Source organism: Hypoxylon trugodes (genome assembly GCF_022578975.1).
Source record: "Hypoxylon trugodes strain CBS 135444 unplaced genomic scaffold F4822scaffold_10, whole genome shotgun sequence".
NCBI classification, from domain to species: Eukaryota; Fungi; Ascomycota; class Sordariomycetes; order Xylariales; family Hypoxylaceae; genus Hypoxylon; species Hypoxylon trugodes.
In genome coordinates this window covers 1,515,499-1,537,673 of record NW_026250025.1, presented here as the reverse complement: position 1 = coordinate 1,537,673, position 22,175 = coordinate 1,515,499, and the positions used below count along the sequence as shown (strand labels likewise).

At 47.2% G+C, this 22,175-nt stretch overlaps 7 protein-coding genes across 7 annotated transcripts; 1 reads left to right on the top strand and 6 right to left on the bottom strand.

Annotated features, from left to right (window-relative positions):
- Positions 1-860: 860 nt before the first annotated feature.
- Positions 861-3,378, bottom strand: F4822DRAFT_62575 (platelet-activating factor acetylhydrolase). Its single transcript, XM_051463756.1, has one exon. The coding sequence runs from the start codon at positions 3,236-3,238 to the stop codon at positions 1,511-1,513; it is 1,728 nt and encodes a 575-aa protein (XP_051309922.1). The 5' UTR covers positions 3,239-3,378; the 3' UTR covers positions 861-1,510.
- A 538-nt stretch (positions 3,379-3,916) lies between these two features.
- Positions 3,917-4,520, bottom strand: F4822DRAFT_62566 (uncharacterized protein). Its single transcript, XM_051463755.1, has one exon. It carries the CDS (start codon positions 4,390-4,392, stop codon positions 4,048-4,050), a length of 345 nt encoding a protein of 114 aa, XP_051309921.1. The 5' UTR covers positions 4,393-4,520; the 3' UTR covers positions 3,917-4,047.
- Positions 4,521-6,630: 2,110 nt separating this feature from the next.
- Positions 6,631-8,330, bottom strand: F4822DRAFT_418874 (ferredoxin reductase-like protein). Its single transcript, XM_051459564.1, has 3 exons — positions 8,051-8,330; positions 7,538-7,922; positions 6,631-7,471 (listed from the first exon to the last, which is right to left on the bottom strand). Exons 1-3 carry the CDS (start codon positions 8,099-8,101, stop codon positions 6,903-6,905), a joined length of 1,005 nt encoding a protein of 334 aa, XP_051309920.1. The 5' UTR covers positions 8,102-8,330; the 3' UTR covers positions 6,631-6,902.
- A 777-nt stretch (positions 8,331-9,107) lies between these two features.
- Positions 9,108-10,628, top strand: F4822DRAFT_438771 (carbohydrate-binding module family 32 protein; the record flags this gene model as incomplete). The annotated part of the gene is made up of 1 exon (XM_051462560.1): positions 9,108-10,628. The coding sequence occupies one exon, from the start codon at positions 9,108-9,110 to the stop codon at positions 10,626-10,628; it is 1,521 nt and encodes a 506-aa protein (XP_051309919.1).
- Positions 10,629-10,899: 271 nt separating this feature from the next.
- F4822DRAFT_62554 (HET-domain-containing protein) lies at positions 10,900-12,958 on the bottom strand. The gene has a single exon (XM_051463754.1). It carries the CDS (start codon positions 12,858-12,860, stop codon positions 11,172-11,174), a length of 1,689 nt encoding a protein of 562 aa, XP_051309918.1. The 5' UTR covers positions 12,861-12,958; the 3' UTR covers positions 10,900-11,171.
- Positions 12,959-15,319: 2,361 nt separating this feature from the next.
- Positions 15,320-16,125, bottom strand: F4822DRAFT_62473 (uncharacterized protein). The gene has a single exon (XM_051463753.1). It carries the CDS (start codon positions 15,884-15,886, stop codon positions 15,476-15,478), a length of 411 nt encoding a protein of 136 aa, XP_051309917.1. The 5' UTR covers positions 15,887-16,125; the 3' UTR covers positions 15,320-15,475.
- Positions 16,126-16,792: 667 nt separating this feature from the next.
- F4822DRAFT_438769 (putative sodium/phosphate symporter) lies at positions 16,793-18,663 on the bottom strand (the record flags this gene model as incomplete). The annotated part of the gene is made up of 2 exons (XM_051462559.1): positions 16,793-18,507; positions 18,585-18,663. The coding sequence occupies 2 exons, from the start codon at positions 18,661-18,663 to the stop codon at positions 16,793-16,795; spliced, it is 1,794 nt and encodes a 597-aa protein (XP_051309916.1).
- Positions 18,664-22,175: the final 3,512 nt, after the last annotated feature.

Sequence of the window (22,175 nt, the reverse complement as noted above, 5' to 3'; positions counted from 1 at the left end):
GCTTTTCCGTAGACTCCTTACTTCAGCAATCTTGTTAGATCTTTTCGTTAATTATCTAAGTATCTCTCTAGCTCCTCGGAAATCGGATTCCTTACTTGATCCTCTTACTCATCCTCATCTTGCAACGAAGCACACTGCCGTTGAGCCTCCACGTTCAGCCTGGACATTGAAAGAGGGGCCATTTACTCGCTATTCACATTTCAGGCCATGATCGACGAGGCTTTTCTACTATTAGTAATAATGGACGAAATAATTATATTCAGCCGGAAGTGCCAAGAGAACTCCCCTAATTCGAACGCGTCGTCGAAGAAAAAAAAAAATCATTCTTTACGATGCTGCACTACGAATCCATCTCATCGGAACAGCGTTATATCATCTTTAGCCGGTATAGCCGTTTAGCGCCCCTATGCCAGTTCGATTCGCTCGATTCGCTACATTCGCTACCTAGGATACTTAGCATCCGACTATTCCTCTGACCATCCAGCTGCCCTCCAACTCCGCATTTCGCCACGCTTGTCAATTTTGCCCTACATATGCCCTTTCACGCAATGCAACCACGAGATGGCAACAGTCCCGGGACTCTGAATCTGGGCACGCCTAGAAGCCGACAGCAAGATGCGTGAACCATCAGCTCTCTCTCCCCCAGTTGACGACGCGCAAGCAGTCCACATGAGTTGCTACTCTATTTATTTACAGGGTCTCAAATGCCCCTGATGCTTTTAATTGCGATGCAAACATTAGAAGATCTCGTTCTAGAACGGCAAATGATTTGTACCTCGCGAAGACATTACTTCCTCCGAGATCCATTACATCGCGTTAACTAACATCTAAGCGAGATCTGACGCCATTCCGAAGGATTTCGAGCTTGTATAGTCGGCTACGAAGGGGCAATTTCAGAGCCTAATTCTCAAAGCCCGTCGAGTTTTTTCGATAGCTAGTACGCCTCGCCGGATGACAGGAGAAATTTTCAATAAATCCTGCATTCCTGCACTGGATTCGAGCTGCATTTTTTGAGGCGCTACCGAAGTACTTAGTTGTATCGTTAGTTCCCTTTATTGCTGGGAGCCTCAGCTCGTATTTCTGCTCCTGGTGTCTTGGCTTCCCAAGCTGCAGTCGGCATTATCCCTGTCCATTCTCAAGGCGAGAGCGGCTATTTGACGCCAAATCTGCACGCTTATGTAGTATGTATCGTACTCCATCTGCAGTCGTGGGCACATTGTGTAACGACCACGACAGATGTATTGGTTCTACTTCGGCCGCTACTTGACACAGCGTACCTTAGCACTTGAATTCGGGCCCTTTACTGGGTGTTGTCACTAATATTAGTCGCAGATTTTAACCAATATGCAGACTATTTCTTGGTATTGATCACTTATGTATGTACAGTAGATTCTCGTTGAAGGGTATCTCCGAATCATCCGACATGATTTTCCCATTCCGTGAACGCCAAAGAGCAACCATTCGCTAAAACATGCAAAAATAAAAGACCATTTGCCTCCTCCTTTCTTTTCTAAGTGGCTTCTGACTCAGCCATATCGGATGTTATCAACTCATCTTGGTGTGGACTGAGATGCATCCAAACTTCACTTCCAAGCTCGAAGCTCATCAACCCCACCAATGGTTTCCCATTTATATCAGTCGCCACCATCGCTGTTTTAGGTGTTCGCCGGAACCATCTGGTAATTCGGAGCCATAGCTCGTTAGGTATCCTGAGACGAGAAGCCATCCACTTATCATCAGGTCGATGCATATGAGGCAACTCTTTCGCAAGAAGCAATTTCGTCTGCAGGATCCCTTCATCAACCCAGCAATTTCCAGTCGTATACTCAGGGGGTAGTGCTCTATTCAAGAACTCCAAGGAAGAATTCACAGTTAGGTAAACTGCTCGTCTCGGATTAACCATTGTTTTCATCAACAGTGACATCCAATGAGGATACAATATTGCGAAGTCAGTTTGAGATAAATGGGTGGACCCTTTGATAGTCATCATCCAACAGAGGGCACCTCCGTCTCTAGCCTCCCTAGCGATGTCACTTAATCTCTGGAAATTCTCAGGCCAATGCATAAATGCTTCAGAGTTGATGGCCAAGAGAGGCTTGCTTAATGATTGGTGAGTTACCTCGCCTGCTTTCGGTGTCGCTTGCCCCCACGCATCGAGTAAGATACCTTGGCCAATGTAGGGGAACCGATCGTTTTGACGAACAACCTCAACCGTCGTTGCTCCGCCAAAAGAATGCCCCATTACTGTGACATTTCGTAATAAAAGTCTATCCTCCCAATCAGACCAATCGATGCCTTCCAACCCCTTAGAACTCGACCCAGCGTTTCCTTTCTTCCTCTGGTTATTCTTATATATCAAATCACCTTGCCCATTATTAAGCAACTGTAACACATAATACGCCTCCTCGATCTCAGCCATGCGCATCTCAATCTGCCCATGTCTGAGTTCAGTATCTACGCCACGCGCGTTATGCGGTGAAGTATCCTGCGCGTTGTCTAAAGGGAATATGTAATCAACCTTGTAATGCCGATTCCCACCCGACTCATCGATCCCCTGTTCAACCGTTGGCGATACACCAGGCGGTATATTTACATACGACCTAGCACCACTACCATCGCGGTGTTCCATGGCCACCACGATGAACCCGTTGCTGGCTAATTCCCCGCACACCGCGCTATAACAAGTCCGCGAGCCGCCTAATCCATGGCTGAAGATGATAACAGGGAACTTGGGTTTTTCTTCTTCGTTATTTGTGACAGTGTCTTGGCTTTGCGCTGGATGAGGCGAAGGACCCGTGTGGACGCGGGACTCGGTGAGTCTGGCGTTCCGGAAGGCCGGAAGCTTGGTGAACATGGTGGTAGCGGCAATATACGCCGTTACAGGCAAATGCGGGACATTAAAGAATTTGGCGTACCCCTTGCTAGTTAACGCGCGCGGCCGAGGTAACCACGTGGCTTTCGACGGCTTCTGTCCCTGGAGGGTTGTTGAGGATGCATCGCAGGGGTAGTATATAGCGAATAACACCGTATCCATACGTAATGCGTGGATGTGGTTACGCTTTATGCGTGAGAAGGGCCGCGGTTCGCGGACGGGGACTTCGATTTCTAGCATTCCTACGCTGTATGGCCCGGTGTAGTTTGGTAGCGTGTGGAAGAGTCGCTCTTTGAGTGTGCGTGGTGGACTGGCGCCTGGTTGGCGTTGCCGTTGGGGATTGGGTTGGTGCTTTTCACCCTCCATTTTTGTGTGTGTGTTAATTTTAAGGATTGGGTTCTTGGCGGTGATGAGCTCATCACAGAATTGTAGAAATTATTAGATAGAAACTCGGGATTTTAGTTTATTATATTATGGTAGTCTTATTATAAAATTTAGAAAAAAACAACATCAGGTATAACGAAACAACCCCATTAAAGTCACGTTAATGCCTCGATGACTTTATACGATGACGATGTACACTGTTGTGGGCGGATACTTAGCTCCGCGTACCTAGGAAATGCTGACGTCATGCCAGCTCAAGACTTCAAAGAAGCACCAATAAAATCGCGGGAAAAAGAAAAGAAGCGGTATTTTGTCTCGTGACCCCGGATTCGAGGGATCTGGAAGGGGATCGTAATTGGTTAGTTTGATCGTTTTCTTGCCTTGATAGGTAAGTTCTTTTTAGCATTGGGCTGGTGACGTCTCCAGATTCTAGGTGCTTGGGCTTTCTTAGAATTATGCTTGCGACAACGTCATTGGTCCTTAACAATGCCTTTAGTGTTCGAACTTCTTCTACGATACGCTTTTGCATTGCATGGCTTTGGGCATGTGGTGGTTGGAATATCCCGAGCAAAAGATAAGGTATAGTGTGTTGGTTCCTGCGTTCGTTCGTTTACTTCTGTAGGCAAGTAACTTTAGTACCTGGGCAAGTCACTAATCATAGCGCTATACCGTGCCGGACTTTTATTCGTGTATCTTTTAAGCTTATCACGTAGCGCTCCGAATCCCGAGTCCGTGGCGCAACTAACAAAACTGAGTCAGCGATAGTATCCAATTAACCCAACTGCGACTGTCTACAACATTCGGAGGTTACCGTTGGACGCCGGATTGCTACCGTATCTATCATAATGCAAGACGACCTCAAAACCGAGTTCGCATCGCCATCTTCTTCCAATCGCATTATTTGCCCTGTTTGAATGATGGAAGGCTGGGCATTTATGTGTTCTTTTTGTTCCTCTAAGAAAACAGACCAAGGGCTTCCGAACTCCGACCTGAAGAGCGGATTTGATACTCCGGCCTTGACTCAGCACTTCTGTATACCCGCGAAAAAGCGAGAATAAAAAGCAAAAAAATACCTCGGTACTAAAAGAAAAAAAAAAGGACAAAAAGAAGAAAAAGAATTCCCTTCTAGTGGTCATGGCGCCTCTCGCTTAACCATCCGAACCGATTCCGCGGCTGGATAAATGCTCCCCAATACGACCCTATCTCACTCACCCTCTCATGCGTTCATTCGTTCGCTCCCGCAGTCCATTTCTTTCCCCAGTCCCGTTTCCCAGATCCCAGATCCACCTGGGTCGAAGGATTGGTTGCGGGTTGTCTGAGCCTAGCCTGGTACCTAGACAGGAAAAGGGGTGGGGGCAGAAGAGGGGATAGAAATTCCCCGGATCTACACGCTCACGTTCGACTTATCATTTTTTTTTCTTCTCTTTTTTGGGTACGTATATTGGTAGGTATCCGTGGAAAATGAAAAGAAAACAAAAGAGAACCAGTCATTTCGTCAATCGGCAGGCTGATGTCGCCAATCATTGTGTAACATCCCACTTCCACCAATAAGCGTACCGACATCGCCCAGCTGCCCCTTTTCCTCCACTCTCCTTTCTTCCCTTTCCGCATCGTCGCACGTGGATACTGCAGTGAATCGCCCGATGCCAAGAAATGTATCTCGCTCATGTAAGTACGTAGTAAGCTACCGAAGGCCAACATGTATATATGGAATCGCGGCCCAGCACCAACTCCTGCAATGTAGGTATTGTTAATTAATATGTACGCTCGTCTGTCTGTATAAGTTTTTTTTTCTGTCGGCCACATGTCGGCGCCGCGCGAGCGAGTTCTGGGGAGTGTGAGTTTAGCCGGTTGGTGGGTTGTGTTTTTCGATCTGGCAGTCCAATTACTTGCCTACTAACTTGCTGCCTTCATACCTGTACCGTGGATGTGCCTACTTGATTACCTGCCGCAAACATGTGTCAATCTATATGTCCATGTTTCGGTGGGAAAGGGGACTTTTCTTGCTTCATTTGCGCTATCTGACTCAGAAAGCCCCTGTTATTAGGGAAGCAGAAGCGAGAGCGAGCGAGTATGTAAATATATTAAAGTCAAGGTGTGTGCAGAGCGCGGCTGCTGGTTTCACGGCATATATTGAGTGCGCGTTATTCGCTTTTCACTCCCCAATGTCTTCCTATGTACTTGGCTCGGTCTGGGAAATAGACGCTCGACGCGCCTACCTACCTACCTAGCTTAACACGTTCCGGTATTTCGCGATGAAGAAGGTGTTGCCTCAGGGGAGCATTCAAGTGCAGTGTAGTGTTTACAGGCATACTGGCATATAGACGTACCTACGACTACGACTCTATCTCACATCCCCCATCTTTCATATCCCGGAAAATTGTCAATGGCGCGCTGTCTGCCATTGCGTGCGTGGGCTTAAACCTTACATGTACCGCGTATTAAGGGGCATTCCTATTCATTTGTTACTTTGAGTTAGTCCGACGGCGGGTGCTCCCGTCTTAGTATATGTGTGTGTCAACGGTCGCGATACAGTTTCTGCAGCCGAGACGTTTCGTTCGTTCGGTCCGGTCAGGTTTGGGTCGGTCTCGATCCCGTGCTTAGTTCCATCCTGTACGTAAGAGTAAATACATCGTGAGCATTCCTGTGCTTAGAATTCAGGAGTAGGAAAGCAAGTTAAATTGACAGGCAAGCTTAACGTCGTTTCCAGCATCCTTCTGGTGTGATTCTTCAATGCAAGGATATATCCGGGGGCCAGGAACTATATTGGGCTGACGCGTGCTAGCAATTCTGTTACTAATGGAATTGCTGTCATTCTAGATGGAAAGGCTTCTAGAGTCAGGTCTAGAAGGTTTGTTCGATATGCTGTGCTCTAGCGTCATGTCGTAGTCTTACACATCGATATGAAGAGGCGAGCGATATAGTTACCCGGTCGGTCAGCCTTGATGTTGCTATTCTCGTCGCGAGACTCGTCATCTATCAGATTGCGCAATCGTTGAGAGGCTCACCGACCGGGTTTTGCTCCCGCGATATTGCTGGCGAGCTAGTTACTGTCTTGGGAGATTCAGACCGAAAGCGAGGTTGGCGATTTCACGTGGAGAGAAAGGGGGCGGGCGGTTATGGCCTGGCCGGTGTCAATTTAAATGCGGAATCTTGGCGAGCACGTTAAAGAGGGGATGACGATGCCGAATTATCCTGAATCACCTCATCGGGGAGAGCGAGGCTGACGATATCCTGTATTTGATGAGCATTAGTCAATAGATCAGATTAGCAAATAACATCATCGTAAACGGGGGCGTGTCTTGACACGATGAACCTCCGCGGAGAACACAAGAACGAGCAAACATCATCAATGGCGCCAATGGAGAAACAGATGTCGTGAAGAGTCTTTCGGTAATCAAACCCGTGTAGTGTTAAGCTACACAGGATCAAGCTACAAAGTACAGGTAATGCGAGTTGCTAAGGGGCAATTCCCCATCTATTCCACGCAAGAGTCTAGATACCTAATCAACCAGATCAACTCGCTGCAGCGGATACAAGCGAGAACGAAAAAGCAAAGCCGACGCCTCTCGCGCCGACACCAGTTAGTCTATAACCGCGCTCTCGCCCAATCTTGCTCTTTCGTGTGCTTTAGGCAAGGCAAAACTTAGAACTTGTAAACCTGGTCCTTGGAGTATCCCAACTCCTTAAGGATACCGGAGAGCTCTCCCTGGTCCGTCGGGCTGACTTTGGTGCCAGAGATGGCCTTGTACAGACCCGGGGGACCGCAGACGAAGACCTTGATGTTTTCGTTTTTGGGCTCGGGGAGGACTGTCTTGAGAAGGTCCTTGGTGATGTAGCCCTTGGCGCCAGTCCACTCCTTGGGCGGGGAATCGAGGACGTAGAAAGCTCGGAAGCGGTTGGGGTACGTATTCTCGAGGTCCTCGAACTCGCGCTTCAACAGGATGTCCTCTTCAGAGACGTTACCAAAGACTAGCGTAACCTTAGTCTTGTCATCTGGGTTCTTGAAGATGGCGCGGGCAAGCTGGTACATGGGCGTGATACCCGTACCACCGGCGATTAGCGCAATGTGGTCGTGCTTGTTGGCTGTCCACGGGTATTTCGGGAGAGGGCCCTTGAAGTCGAGGCGCTGGCCCGGAACCATGTCGTGGAGATGTGTCGACATGGGGCCATTGGGGTATTTCTTGACTACGAGCTCAATGAAGCCCTTGGTATCTATATAGGTCGCATATTAGCTAGAGTCCACCGTGCCTTCACCCCGCCTATATGGAAAGAGCTTACCCTCGTCACTTGTAGGAGTGTACGGTCGCACAACGGGCTTTTGTCCCTCGTATTGGTATTTAGTTAGGAGCGCGCTGGCGACTGCCATACCCGACACCTGGTCATCCTCGGGTAGATGGAAGATGAACTTCTTAGTGTTGTGGTTGATAATTTGGACATCCTTCAACAACAGAGAAATGAAGCCTTGGTCGCCGCCCGTGAAAGCCTTCTTTGGTGGGCCGCTGGCTGCCTCCTTAGCCTTAGCTGCGACCGAATCCTTCGCCGAGGGCGATGCGAAGAAGTAGTAACCGGCGCCCGCTACGCCTACAGCGCCGAGGGTGTAGAGGAGGGTGTTGGAGGATCCGCCCTTGGCGGGTTCGGTAGCGTAGCTACGGGAGATAAGGTTCTAGAGCGTAGAGTGCACTTGTTAGCATCCAATTGAATTCAATTGAGTAGAAGCTATGATGGGATGAAGCTCCGAGAGCTCAAGGCAGAGCTCGGAGCTCCGGGAAGAGATTGCGTGATGTAACTTACCCGCTTCAACGGCTGGGCCGCGCGGAATGCAGATCTGGCAAACATTTTCATGTGGTAAAGAGGAATAAGAGGATTGGGTGGAAGAAATGGATGTGTATAGAGAATCAATTGAGTGGTAGAGAAAGAAAAGACTCAAGATCCCGGATATTTTCTTTCGAAGATTGAGATAAAATGTGATTTGCCGTTGTTTAGTCAACGAAGGTTCGTTCAGGTCGGTTCAGGTCGGACGAGCTCCAAACGCCGATGGCACGATCCTAGAGGATGACGTCATCACGTGATATGGTGTAAGATTTCGGCATGCGAATTGCGATGCCCCGCCACCGAATTTTCGTTTGTATTAGTGCTGCTTACAAATTGGTCTCCCTCTAACAATTGTTAATAACCTTCGTACTATTTATTACTGAATCAAATCGAATGCCTTCATTTTTAGTGCGAGACTTAGATATTTCATAGTATATTCCCCTATATGCTATCGAGATATTCGACAATGCCTTGTGGCTACCTAGGTAGTTATGGTTATAATATTCCATCCTTTCTATCAGGTTGCGACAATTGACGAGGTGAACTTATTGTTTTGTCATTGCAATTATTATCCCTCAGTCACCCTTCCGGTGGCGGGATTCGATCTTGTAACTTATAAGCAAAAGACTAGCTTCTTCAGTTACTAATATCCAATAATACTAATATTTTATCTTTAACTCCTAAAGCTTTAATACTCCGAGAACTGTTTAAGCGTCTTCTAGTAACATTCACATTCTAGGCAGTTTCCCAAAATGGAATACGGCGGATATCAGGCGAACTTCCGCCAGTCATGGTGCACAGCAGCAACATCGAAGCCAGAGTCCCCGCCCGATACGGGAAAGAAAAGCCGGGAAAATATATCAGAATGCTACATAACCGAAATAGCACAACTGATAGCGTTTTTTCTGTTAGTTAAAACATGGTCCTAAAATAATGTTGAGGCTTTCTTTTCGCCAAGCATACACTACAGCCGCAACATACATACGCAACGTACTTTCACCGTACTCTATAGATTGTAATGGCGATCTCGACAAGGATGAGATCTTCGTCAGGTCAAAGATGGGCGGTGCTGCTTATCGCTGCTGTGTATTGGTTCGCGACGACGGTTTGTGGGCAAGATCCGCCTGCTGCTTATCTACAGACTCCGTCTGCTGAGCAGCTTGAATGGCATCGCCTAGAATACTATGCATTCGTTCATTTTGGTCCCAATACATTTACGGGTGAAGAATGGGGACGTAGTCAGAGCACTCCTGATGTGTTCAAGCCAGCGGCGCTGGACACCGACCAATGGGCCAAATCTTTCGCTGATGCCGGTATGGCGGCTATGATTCTGACTGCGAAACACCATGATGGAATGGCGTTGTGGGACACCAACACTACCACATACAAAATTGGCAATGGAGCTTGGGCGAAAAACCGCACCGCCCAAGGCCTCAGTGCCGACGTGGTGAAACTAGCAGCTGCTTCCGCGAAGAAATATGGTATCAAATTCGGCATCTACTTATCTCCATGGGACATACACCGCGACCCTGCCATGCCCAAGGCGAAATTGGCCGACACATTATATGATGAGCCACAAATCTTCGGAGATAACAGCCCCGGAGATTACAACGAATTCTACGCCAAACAATTGACGGAGCTAGTCACCATGAAATACGAAGATAGCACACCCATTGAGCTATCTGAGTTATGGCTTGACGGAAATAGCGGGTCTAATACCGTGCAGACCTTCAATTGGACCAACTTCCGCAACATCATCCGTGAACACCAACCAAGTGCCATTATGTGGGGCCACCAAGGTGTGGATGCACGATGGGTAGGAAACGAGGATGGGGTGACGGTAGCCACGAACTGGCACTCCATTTCCCGAACCCAAGATCAGGAGCATTACTCCGGTGACGAGTTGCAGACTGGTGTGCGGGATGGCACATACTGGACACCAGCGGAAGCAGACGCGCGGATACGGAATGGGTGGTTCTACCACGCTACCGAGAGACCCAAGTCCGCCAGCACATTGATGGACATGTACCTACAATCTGTAGGGCGAAGCGTAAATCTACTCCTTGACGTCCCACCCGATACCACGGGTCAAATCGTCAAAAGCGACGTAGATATTCTTCTCCAATTCAAAGCCCAACGGGACGCATTCCTCAACCGCACACTCCTCACTCCAGGTCTCGAGGTAAACGCAAGCAGCATTCGCGATGATAACTCCACATTTTTTGGACCGGGTAACGTACTCGATGGCAATTTCACTACGTACTGGGCAATTACCGACGAGGAAACTACTGGTTCGATTGAGATTGACCTTGGGGGTAATCATACTGTTGATGCGTTTATTACGCAGGAGCATATCGCCTTAGGCCAGCGAATCGGTGGGTATGTGATCGATGGGCTTGTGGATGGTGATTATAAGACGCTTGTCAGGGGTACATCGTTGGGGTATAAAAGGATTGATACGTTGGATGAGCCGGTTGAGACGAGTCAGATACGTTTGCGTATCACACAGGCGAATGCTACGCCTTTGATTAATAGCTTCCAGGTACTGGGGGTTTGATGTGATGCTGCGTAGTCGCAGTGGTTTGAGCGGTGTTGGATATGGTGTATATAGGCGGGTTGCTTATTTGGGTATTGATAAGTTCAGTCGCCAGGCTTCGAGTTGTCATTTTGCACCGTGAGTTGTGCGTCGATGCGGAGAGAGACAATTATCCCATCCCTACCATTCGCGTAATTGATCGGACTCCTAGCTAAAGGCGCATATAGCCAATGACGAGGAGTTTGACCAAAGGCGAAATAGGACGCAAGTGCGATGCGGAGGAGTTAAGAGACCTAGGTAAGTCTTCAAGGATACAACACCTGTGTAACATAACCCGTGATGGGAGGTGCGATGAAGCAAAGCGTTATGTGTTCTGAGCTCTTGCTGTTCGTCAATTACTAACAACGCAGCCACTAATGGTCCTTAATGCTTAAGTGTAAATAGACACTCAATAACCAATCAAAGGTAGATTCACGATGCTATTGTGCATAAAGGGTGAATATCGTCGCACCTGCCAACCCCTCATGTCGTACAGGAATCCGGTTTTACTCGTAACTCGCTCGCTTAGGGTACAACGGAGTCTACCAACAGAATGCTTGCGCCTTCTTCGCCGGGAACTCTTTTTAAGACGAATTGGAGATTGTTCTTTGATGATGGAGGGGAAAGAATATGGTTGGAAGAGTCGTGGATCTTGTCGGTATTGTTTAGAGCAACGCTAATGGTGGAATTCCATTGGAAAGACGTCTTGAGCTGCTCAAAATCGATGTTATGGAAGTCTGGTCGCAAGAGAAGTTCCCAGGACGTAACTGGATGACTAGGATTGGAAGAGGTGGTAGCTAGGACGGCGTAGCCTCTAAATATTCGCACCGAGCTATCTTTAGGAAGACCGATCGCGTCGCGGCAGTATAGGAGGAGCAAATCGGCGAGGGAATTATGTCGGAATCGTAGGAGGAGGTCGACGTTATCGCCACTGGAAAAGAATCCACAGTAGGGGTATGCCGGGTGGAATTTGTTGGGTGGGAAGTAATCGGCAAGCTTGTAACCTTTCTCGTCGAGACGACGCCAATCAATGGTATCGTGGAAATTTGAGTTGGATGTCTCGTTAATTTCAGCATTGCGGAGGTAAAGGGTGGTAAGTCTTGTCGTCGAGCACGCAGTAAGTTCTTGGGGAACCATGAAGGGGGAGATGCCACGGCATCTTGTTCCAAGTGGTGCAGCATTGGGTCGGCTTTTAACGGTCAGCGGCAAGGCGACACGCTTTCCACCCGATTTACCGCAACATTCGAGGAGTCCTAACGCGATTTCTTCTTGGGTGTCGAGGAATGTTATTGGGAGTTGGATCAGCAATCCCAGATTTGTCGCGACGTAGTGCGTACTTTCGGGTGGTATGGGCTCAACGAGCGCATCCCAACCACTAAAAAATGCTGGCGACGAAGCTAACAGTGGCATGTGTCCGAACCAGTATCGCAGAGGGGTCCTTCTCGTCTTCAATCCCCAAGCTAAAATGGTGTGGTCGTAATGATCCTTCATAATTTCACTCTGGAGCCTTTGGAAAGCTCTAACACCGCCTTCGCCATACAAAAGCGGCATGTTCACCCCCAGCAAACCCATTAAACAATATGCCATATCTTCTTCCCGTAGTGTTTCCCATCGCGACGCCCAAGATAACTTCAAAGCTGTACTTGCGCTCGGTGTATGGATGTGAGGGTCCCGAATGCAATCAATGCCAATACCAGTTATGTCGCTAATAATATTGGACAAGCCTAGTCGATCATCAATAAAGGTCCACGAAGCATCGTAAAAGAATATCAGCCTTGGAGCTAAAAGCTCTTGCAACGTCCATCCTCTCGTGAACCAACGGCTTTGTCGAAAAGCTAAGTCTCTCGATCCAAGAACCTCATCGTCTTCTGGGGAACCAGCAACATCGGAAATATACGCATAACAGACAGCAGCCCTATGATACCAAGTATACATCGAATTGAGTGCTTCCGACAGCTCGGCGCTACTAGATTTATTAATGCAGCATGTATCGACCCAGAACCATTCGTATCGGCCTTCCAACGTCTGTCTCCGACATCCTTCGATTTTGGCATATCCAAGCTTATTACGGATATCTATTCCTCCCGCGCCCGTAGATAAATCCTCGAAGGTCACCTCTTCTTGCCCCCAAGTATGGGATAATATGGCGTATTCAGGAACATCACGACCAGCAAATTCAACCAGCTTTAGGGTATGCGCGTTCAAGAGACGCATGGTGAATTAAATTAAAAAAAAATATTGAGAATTGCGCAAATGTTCTCGATGATCAATACAATGCATATATACCATTTAAAAATTGTTTAAGAAGTGTGGGGGCGCTGTTGTTGTTGTGAGAAGTGAAGGTGTCGAGGGAGTGGCTCAGCACCAACCACCCACTCCTAGGACGAGAATATTGGGTATAGCACGAAATTATGGGATCTCAGCTGAAAATACTACAATTACGCTAAGGTAGGCACAGCTATGGCCCCATCAGTGGGTACCTGAATTTTTTGTCCACTTAAGAATCCAGGTACCATTCATGCTGAGTTAACATAGCTTCACCACCCAAGTCTGTGATAGGTCATTACCGTCCTAATATTTTTCGCCCTGTTATCGCCTTGCGTCTAGCTCATGCCTGCCTCTATCACACTTCTTTGAGAGGTCTTTGCTGCTTCCATATCAGTTTTCCTTGTATGGCGAGTACAACAACCACATACATGTAGGCAACGGATTTCGGCACCTATTTCCAAGGCAGACAGGAGCCGAATAACCGAAAATTAGACGCCAAAGTTCAAACGTTATATCACGCTACTATCGAGTCACGATGGCAGATCCCGTCAAACAGAGCAGTAGCGTCCATGGGTGTGTCTGGCGAGTTAATATATCTTCACATTGTGCCCTCATTCGCGACTTCTACATCTGAGTGAACTTACGTACATATATGGCGCGATATCTATTAAGATTTGCGCTTATTTTGTGAGTAATATGAGGTATATGACGTTTTTTACGGAATATATTACGTTTTTTATACCTTTGTATCTGAATCGATTATCTCTAAACGGTACCTGTTATGATATTGTGACTTCTCCAGAGATTATAGCTTATTTACCCCTTTGATATGCGCTCTTTAGCTGTTGGATTCATTGTTACTAGCCATGAATGAACACATGTCCAGGTAAGTGTCCAGAGTCGACCAGATCGTCCCTTGTAGATATCACGGTACTGTAAGTGCAATTACGAACTCCTAAGTGCCGTTTTTCGAATATAAAGTTAACTTTTCACCTACATATACATCTAGGCAGATGCTGAAGATACCCCGTAAGACGCAGCGTCTGTCAACCCTTTGGGAAGCCACCCCATAGTTGAAACAGGAGCATCAGGTCCACGAGACCTTCTCGCCAAATATGAAAGAACTTTCGCGTGACGCTGCGCGATCTATTACGACATTGATGCTTCCTCGGATGGTCCGACGGTTATTCCATCCTGTAGCTATAAAAGCCCGCGGAAATCCCAGATTTCTCTCCCACCTTTCCACCCAACATCTTCACCTCTCATCACCCTCTTAATTCCTCTTAATATCTTCACTCAACTTCTCTCATCATTCTTCTCCGAATCAATATGTCTGGTATCCAAACTAACGATAACTTCTCTGTTCCAACTACTCATGGTCTTCTGAACACTCATCCAGCCCTGAACAGCGACAGCTCCCACTACCACCCTAGGTATCCTCTCATCTCTTGTCTATACGCCTTCGATTGAGATGCCCATGAGACAGGTTTCACTTCCATCTATCGATCACGGGACCCGCGCATCTTCTGTACCTGCTTCATGGGAGGCGAGCACTAACACCCCGATCATGGAGCGAGCACGCTCATGCCTGGTCACTCCTTTACTTAATCGAACTCTCTCTCTTTCGATTGCTCCCGCATTGGAACCAGCTTATTCATTGTCGACTGCGCCATCACCAAGCCGGGTTCACTCGCTTCACTGTCTTTGATAACCGAGCACCTACCCTTAGCAGGCCAAGCACTCGCCTTCAGCCAGCCAACAACCCCAACAGCTCCAAGTCTCGTCACCACTTTCTTTACTTACCTCTAACTGCACCCAACCTACCTTATCACCAAGACGACCCTAGAGAAAGAGTAGCCCACCCAGACCCAACTCAATCCTACCCACATGCATATAGTCAACAACCCTGTCATCTGTGTTGCAACGTCACAGCAACCCTTATTAGCCTTGCGTGAGTCTCTTGCCCGGGGCAATGAGATTGAAGGAGAACCTCCCCACCCTCTCCACCCTCTACGCCTCCTCTTGGCCCCTCCTAGTAGCCTGATCTTCGACGACCTAGTTAGAATCGACCCGACTCGTCGTACAACAAAGACCAGGTGGACCCTTGGGGGTGGAAATGGGCTTACAGGAGCTCTGCGTCCGCTACTGTTCATATATCAGTCATCCAACACTGGGTCCTCAGCAACTACGGGAAGCCACAAGTATTGCTCCAACTTTGCCCATGCTCTTTTAGATCCTTCTCTTTTGTAACATCTTTATTCTTCACCGGCAAACTATACAGCAATACGAATCAAGTCGCCAATGATCGCATTTCTCACTGCAACCAGGACTGCTCCTGTCGCAATACCCATGGTAGCTATTCATTACTGGTACTGGTACTGGAAATATACCGGGCTTAGAAGTATATCCAATTTCAATAGCACGAAAGCAGGTTGAGCACCACAATCCAGAAGGCAGGTCGACAGATTCAACACAAGCCCGAGTGCACTCAGTCCAAGTCGAGGATACACTACCCGCTGCAATCTCTAGCGACTCAGTCACTCAGGGCAGTTTCAGCGAGTTCACTCGGCATCAACGAAGCTAACGATGCTAGGCTCTGGCGTGACCCGGATTTCGCCCTCTAATTCTTCCCGGAATCTTCGGTTCTCCCTTGACGAAACTGGTCTAGGGATCGGGCGTGCCTCTCCATCGTTATTGACGACCGATTCCAGGGCCATTACATGGTCAAGGACCAAGCCGACCAAGCTGGAGTTCGACTGGTAGCTCACGTCCCCTGGAACCCGCACATACCCTGCCAACCAGAGCCAGCTCAAGAGTCGACTACACCATCTAGCAACGCACACCCGCAATTGTCCGTTCAGGCGGGCAACCACATCATCCGAGAGCACAAGTCCGTTGGTGAGGCCTGCCGGTGGGTCAGTCAGATCGGCCGTGGCGGCACGCAAAGCTGCGGCGACACGGAGCGCCAGCATGTCCTGGGACGTGCCATTGGGGGCGACAGGCTGGATAGCCGTCAAAATCCACAAAGGAAGCCGAGGCCGAGGGTTAGGCTTGTTCCTATTACTGCCTTGGTCTTGCGGCTAAGAGGTTGGATGGTGGTTTCTGATATGAGAGGGCATTCATATAGATATTGTATTCTAGTTTAGTAGAGGTTTAGGTTCGATTTCTATTAGAAGTGTCAATTATAGTCTATTTTTTTCACATGTCCCTCACTGCAGGTGTTGATATTAATTATGTTGAACCTACTGTTTCTGTTCTTGGTGAATTGCTCTGCGGTTGAAGATTTGAATAGGTGAATGGAATTCCAATTCAATTGAAATTACTTCTGTCCTAAGTTTGACATGAGCTAACGCTACTCAATTGAATTCTTCGCGAGATCTTTATCCTAGGCAGTTAACATGTTGGATTGGTTGAAGTTCTTGGATTAAATAGACAACTCACCCCTATTGCGGAACCCCCAACTCGAACTATCTCCACGTAACGTCAAACATCGCACACGGTCAAGTTCAAGAGATATTGAAGTTTCCAATTGATATTCTTAGGTATCAGATAATTCGAGATCGTAAAATGCCTCAATAGGATCTACCCCGACAACACCCCTTTGCTTTTCGAACCGTTAATTGACTGACACAACCCATGTGTCCATCCATCCAGTATCCCGTGTCGTTCTATGTGGTATGCAACACCCATCTACCAGAATATGCGTCCCTCATACAGCAACATGATCGCGTATCTGTACAATATCAAAACACCACATCGCATCGCTTTGCGACCGTGCGCAAAGTCGAGTCAGTGCCTGAGTCTTTTTTCTTTTCTTCTTTTCGTTTCGTTTCGTTTCGTTTCATTTATCCACCCCACCCAAGAGATCAATCCACTCCTCACGATTGATTAAAATGTGGCGCATTCAAAAACAAACCCATCAATACACCACCCAACGTGCCAGCAACCGGAATCGTCATAATCCACGACAACAACAACAAACCCACCCTCTGAAAATTAACCGCCTTCAACGTGCCATTACACAACCCCACACCCACGGTAGCACCGGTAATACACATGGACGTCGAGACCGGCAACGAGTACTGCGAGAAAACCAGCACCGTAATCGCAGCACCCATCTCCATCGAGCACCCCCTGCTCGGCGAATGATACGTAATCTTATTCCCCATAACCTTCATAATATTATACCCATACGTGCAAAGGCCGAGTGAAATCATAAGCGCCAGAACCGCAAGTTGCCATACTTCAACAGGCTGCGAAGATCCCGACGTACTCTCCGTCTTCCACGCGGAGTACACCACAGCCCAAGGCCCAACCGAGTTTCCTATATCATTAGCCCCGTGGGCGAAAGACGCGGTGCACGCGGTTAGGATCTGTACGAAGGAATACGTGTGTTCGACTTCATTCGGGTATTTCTCCGCGTGCGCGTATACGCGCTGCATGCGTTTCCCTTCGGGGGTTCCTGCGATGCCGGTTTGTGCTGCGTGGATGTCGTAGTGGACGCCGTAGAGTAGACCACATGTTACGATTGCCGGGATGCGTTTTAGGAGGATGCGGATATTGTGCAGTTCGTAGATTTCGCCGGCTCCCATCGGGTTGTCGCGGAGCGTGCGCATGGCCCAGCCCATGGGTCCGCGACCTTGGATGAGTTTGGCGTGGAGACGGCTCTCGCCTTCGGCGGCGATTTCTTTGTAGGTCTTGGTTTCGAGGGTAGCCGCCTTCTTCTCGTTTTCTTCTGAGGGGTTTGAGGCTGGGCGGATGGTGTCGGAGAGAGATTCGGAGTTGGTGGAGGTTTGTTCTTCTTCGTCTTCTTGGATGACGGCGTAGTTGGGTACGATGGCGCGTTCGGAGTACTCGGGTTCCGGACGGTTTAGAAGAAGGGGACCGTAGATGAACATCCACCATTTGACGGATTTGTCCTTCTTGATGATGCGGGCCTGTAGGAAGGGCACGAAGAAGATAGCAGATAGGATAGCGACACCGGCACCGCAGCTTACCGTAACGGCAGCGACGTACCAACCGGGCTTCTTATTCAGATTAAGACTGGGAGAGCCCTTGTAGACAATAGACAAGGTGCAAATGGTAGCGGCGATGAGGAAGAAGAAAGGCGATGTGTAGACAGCCCAGGGAACGGGGTTCTTGCGGATATGAACGACGAGCTTGATGAGCATGAAAATGGCAGCGCCGAAACCACCGGCGATGACAGGGGCCATTCCCAAACCGGCGAAGATAGCGCCGAGACCCTTACCGTTATTCCAACCCCACTCCACTTGTGAGGCGCCGACGGTCGCGACACCGACACCAGCGACGGCGGATATAAGAGAGTATGTCGAAGATACGTGAGCGGAATGTCGGGTACACCACATAACCCAGGACGAAGCAGCTGCCAAAGCGCATGTAAATGCGAGCATCTGAACACCAGGGTTACCATTGAAAGCTTGGTAGGGGATGATGCCGTTTTTGATAGTCTCGGCGGTTCGTGCACCGACTGTTATCGCGCCTAGAAGTTCGAATATCGTGCCTAGGACCATAGCTTGTCGGTACGAGATGGACCTCGATGAGACCGAAGTTGCCCAGGAATTCGCTACATCGTCTGTTGAAATAAGCAGTTAGTATCATGTTTAGGTGTGTATATAATGTGCCTTAGACAAGAGAGGGTTAATGACTTACTGGCACCGTTGTTGTAAGCATCGAGCATGGCAAACAGAGTGCCTATGACGAAGACGTAGGTGTATTCATCGAGAGCCATTTTGACGCGTCGACCTAGCAGCAGAAAGTAAACAAGTGACTGTTTAAGTCCGTGCTATTGTTGATTAAGATGTCGTCTCGAGAACGATGAGGTTGGTTGTCGCAAAACAAGGGATAGAAGTGAAGAAAAAGATAGGGAGAGATAGGAAGATTATATATGCCCTACGTTGGAGAGATCGGTTTCGTTCTCCCTTAGGATTTCACACCCTCCTCGCAAGAGTATTGGCACATGTATTGGCATTTTTACCTAAACTTGCTACCTCATATGGCCTCACCGAGGGGTGTGGCACGGGCATGGGGGATGTAAACATACAAAGCCAGGCTAGCTAGTCAATTAGTTAGTTAGCTTTGGAGGATATTGACTAACAGGTTAACTAATAACTTACTATCATAACGCTGGGTACTTTCGTAAAGCATGATATCCTACTCCAGAACAGCTCGGCAAGCCACCTTCTTTCAATCAAGCGCGCCCGTGTCGGCCGTTTTCTCACCCCCTCCCCTCCCTCGCTTAATCCACTCATCATGCCAATTACATTCCATCTAGGCCTGCCCGGCTGGATACCGACCTGGTGAAGGGGATGGATGTCGAGGCAGAATTGGTAGGTTTGGTAGAATGAATTGACTTGGCGCAGCTTGGCCGCATCAAAGAGGATTTCAATATCCGACGATGATAGTTGAAGGTTGATGAGTTAGTGCACCTGGTTCGCTGCGCGTCTGTGGGCTGAGGCTCTTGGCGGGGAACAACACCCCCGTAGACCCTGGATGTCAATATCAACCAATGGAAACTCATAGTTGACCCCACGTGGATAGATCTCCCGCTCTGAAAGGCTTATTATGGAGTGTGATGGGGTACGCGATCCCCTGTCCGCCCAGACGCCCGGGTACCTACAGACAAGGGAGGCCCTGAAGCTAAAGAAAACTAACCAGACATCGGGTCAACCGAGAACTTCTGTCTCCGTTTGCCTTCCTACAATAGAATCATTCTAGAACGACGAGAAGCAAACTAGAACTCGTCTGTCGCCCAATAGAGGCTATTCCGGTTAGTATGCGACGCAGCCTTATGTCGTGAGCACGTGTGAATTGAACCTTTTTGATGAACGACCAAATGAAACTAATGCGAAGCCAGAACCCAAAAGTAGCAGAGCAATTAACATGTGGTAACCCGATGGTGTTATCGATCGATGCTCCCCCCACACAATACGGTAAGGAGGTGGTCTATCAATTGCATCACAGCTCTTATCCACTCAATATGATGTTGATGTGATTGATATCGACGATGCAGTTGAGAAATCATATCTATATCTCGTTTAGCTCGAGGAATTAGTACGTGTTGAGCTGGGAATATGTCTTGATATTTCCATCTTGGCAAGTTCGGGATCAAGTTCAACGATGACTTAAGGAAAGCCTTGGCTGATCAAAGTACCTAGGTATGCAAGGGTCCAAATTGGTACCAGCTACTCGCTAGAGAAACCAAACAACTAACCGTAGACGACGGGCAATTAGGACGACATTGACGACATTTGCTCGAAAGAGACATCGGTGATGAAAACGTGGGGGTGCATTGCTGCAAGTTCAAGCCACAATGATGCGTTGAATTTGGTAATAATGGTATCCCCTCGAGGCAGACTACCTAGGTACTCATTCCCTTTTCCGACAATAGACACAAAATAGAATTATCGCTTGATGGTTCCCGCCGTTGAGAATTTTTCTCTTGATGGATATCGTGGATATCGCCGCGCAAGATGGTTCGATATACGGAGGCGTGAGATTTGCATATTTCTTAGCAAACTGAAATATCAGCCACTTATTTACATGTAAACGCATCAATCCTATATCAAATTGTAAGCTTTCTTCAATGGTGTAACAAGGGTTAGTGATTTAGAGCTTGGAATAGGTAATTTGATGATTCAATCTAATAATTGATTATGGTCCTGACGAGTGCCTTGCTTCTTTCTTTCCTTTATAAAAGGGAATTGAACTTAGTTATTATGCTTTTCTGAGCTGCCTGGGGCAGCTTTTCGTAGTTCCTCCCTTGCTGTTATAAACGAGGGTTTTCTTATGTTATTAACTATACATATAGGGATGGCCTCATTAGCCACCTCATTCACCTAACAACAAAATAACATCAATTTGTAATTCAATATTGCTACCTAATTATATTCACCAATGTTATCTGATTTCTGCATTGGCTCTAATATCTATATAACAAATAACTATTCCAATGGCCTGAATGAAATAATCTATTATAAATTCAATTTAATCTATATTTGATTATTAATATCTTATTGATAAATAGCTTATTACAAACTATTTTAAAGATAACTAATTTGTCACGAACTAGTTTGGGGACAACCAGTTGAGCCATAAAGCAAAAGCTTCCCAGTGACCAATTGGTCACTGTTCCCCAATTCTATATTATATGTGTTACCCCGCAGCTTGGAACGTAACAAATAATAATTAATTATCTTTTAGAAAAGGTTATTATTATACATTTTTTAATAAAGGGGTCCCTAAAAATTTCATTAAATATTTCAGTTTAATTAATCCATTAGTCATTTCAGGATTGATTAATTAATAATATTAATTAAGTCTTATTAGGTTAAGTAAGGTAAAGAGGGGTCTCCTCTAACGTAATAAAAGCTTTTATCAATTTACTATATGCATAAAGATAGATAACATGAGTCTAGAATTTTTTTAAATATACATACAAATCAAAGAAACCTAATATACTAGCTAGGTCCAATGAGATATCAAGGATGGGGAGTCGGTCGCTGACTACACTTTTGGGGTTTTGCTACTGATCTTACAGGCTACCGAACAGCTGCCTGCGGAAACCAGACTCAAGGCATTGGAAATGGCTATCGTGTATGACCTTCCTGAGGCCATCATAGGTGACTACACCCCGGCAGATCATGTCAACAAAAAGCACAAAAGGACCGAAGAAAACCTTACCATGGATTTCCTACAATGCCTGGCTCCTTCCCCTACTATCGAAACTCTCCGAGCTCGACTGGCAGAGTATAATGAACATCAAACTCCAATCTCAAGACTTGTTTATTAGGCCGACAAGTTTAAACCCTTGGTCCAAACTCTACGATACAGCAAAATATTTCTGGAAACTCAAGACCTAGAAGATTTTAAAACTCATATTAAATACATCAAAGATCCAACTTTAGCTAATATTGACAAGGCAAGCCTAGAACAATAAAATCTTTCTCTACCAAACGTCCAATATATTTTTCTAATTAATAAATATACCATAATCTATGGCATAAATAAGCTAAGCGTTAATTAAAGTTAAGGTAGTCCTGAGGTAAGCAAAGATACCCAATGCAAACACCTGGCTCAGAAATATACAGCCTGCTTTTCTCTTGGGGAATTTCTACGACAGGAAGCAAATAATAATCAGAACCAATTTCAAACCTTCATCAATCGAAGCTTTGAGGAGAATGTAGCTGTCCCTGGAAAACTGGCTATATAGATCCTACTGTGACAAGGGATAATAACTTTGAG

What these genes read in the sequence shown, in the direction of transcription:
- F4822DRAFT_62575 (XM_051463756.1), bottom strand. Translation starts at nt 3,238, where the DNA reads ATGGAGGGTGAAAAGCACCAACCCAATCCCCAACGGCAACGCCAACCA.
- F4822DRAFT_62566 (XM_051463755.1), bottom strand. Translation starts at nt 4,392, where the DNA reads ATGACCACTAGAAGGGAATTCTTTTTCTTCTTTTTGTCCTTTTTTTTT.
- F4822DRAFT_418874 (XM_051459564.1), bottom strand. Translation starts at nt 8,101, where the DNA reads ATGAAAATGTTTGCCAGATCTGCATTCCGCGCGGCCCAGCCGTTGAAG. An exon ending in CGGCCCAGCCGTTGAAGCGG is followed by an intron (nt 7,923 to 8,050) that starts GTAAGTTACATC and finishes TCTACGCTCTAG; the next exon opens with AACCTTATCTCCCGTAGCTA. An exon ending in CACTCCTACAAGTGACGAGG is followed by an intron (nt 7,472 to 7,537) that starts GTAAGCTCTTTC and finishes CGACCTATATAG; the next exon opens with ATACCAAGGGCTTCATTGAG.
- F4822DRAFT_62473 (XM_051463753.1), bottom strand. Translation starts at nt 15,886, where the DNA reads ATGCTGGCGCTCCGTGTCGCCGCAGCTTTGCGTGCCGCCACGGCCGAT.
- F4822DRAFT_62554 (XM_051463754.1), bottom strand. Translation starts at nt 12,860, where the DNA reads ATGCGTCTCTTGAACGCGCATACCCTAAAGCTGGTTGAATTTGCTGGT.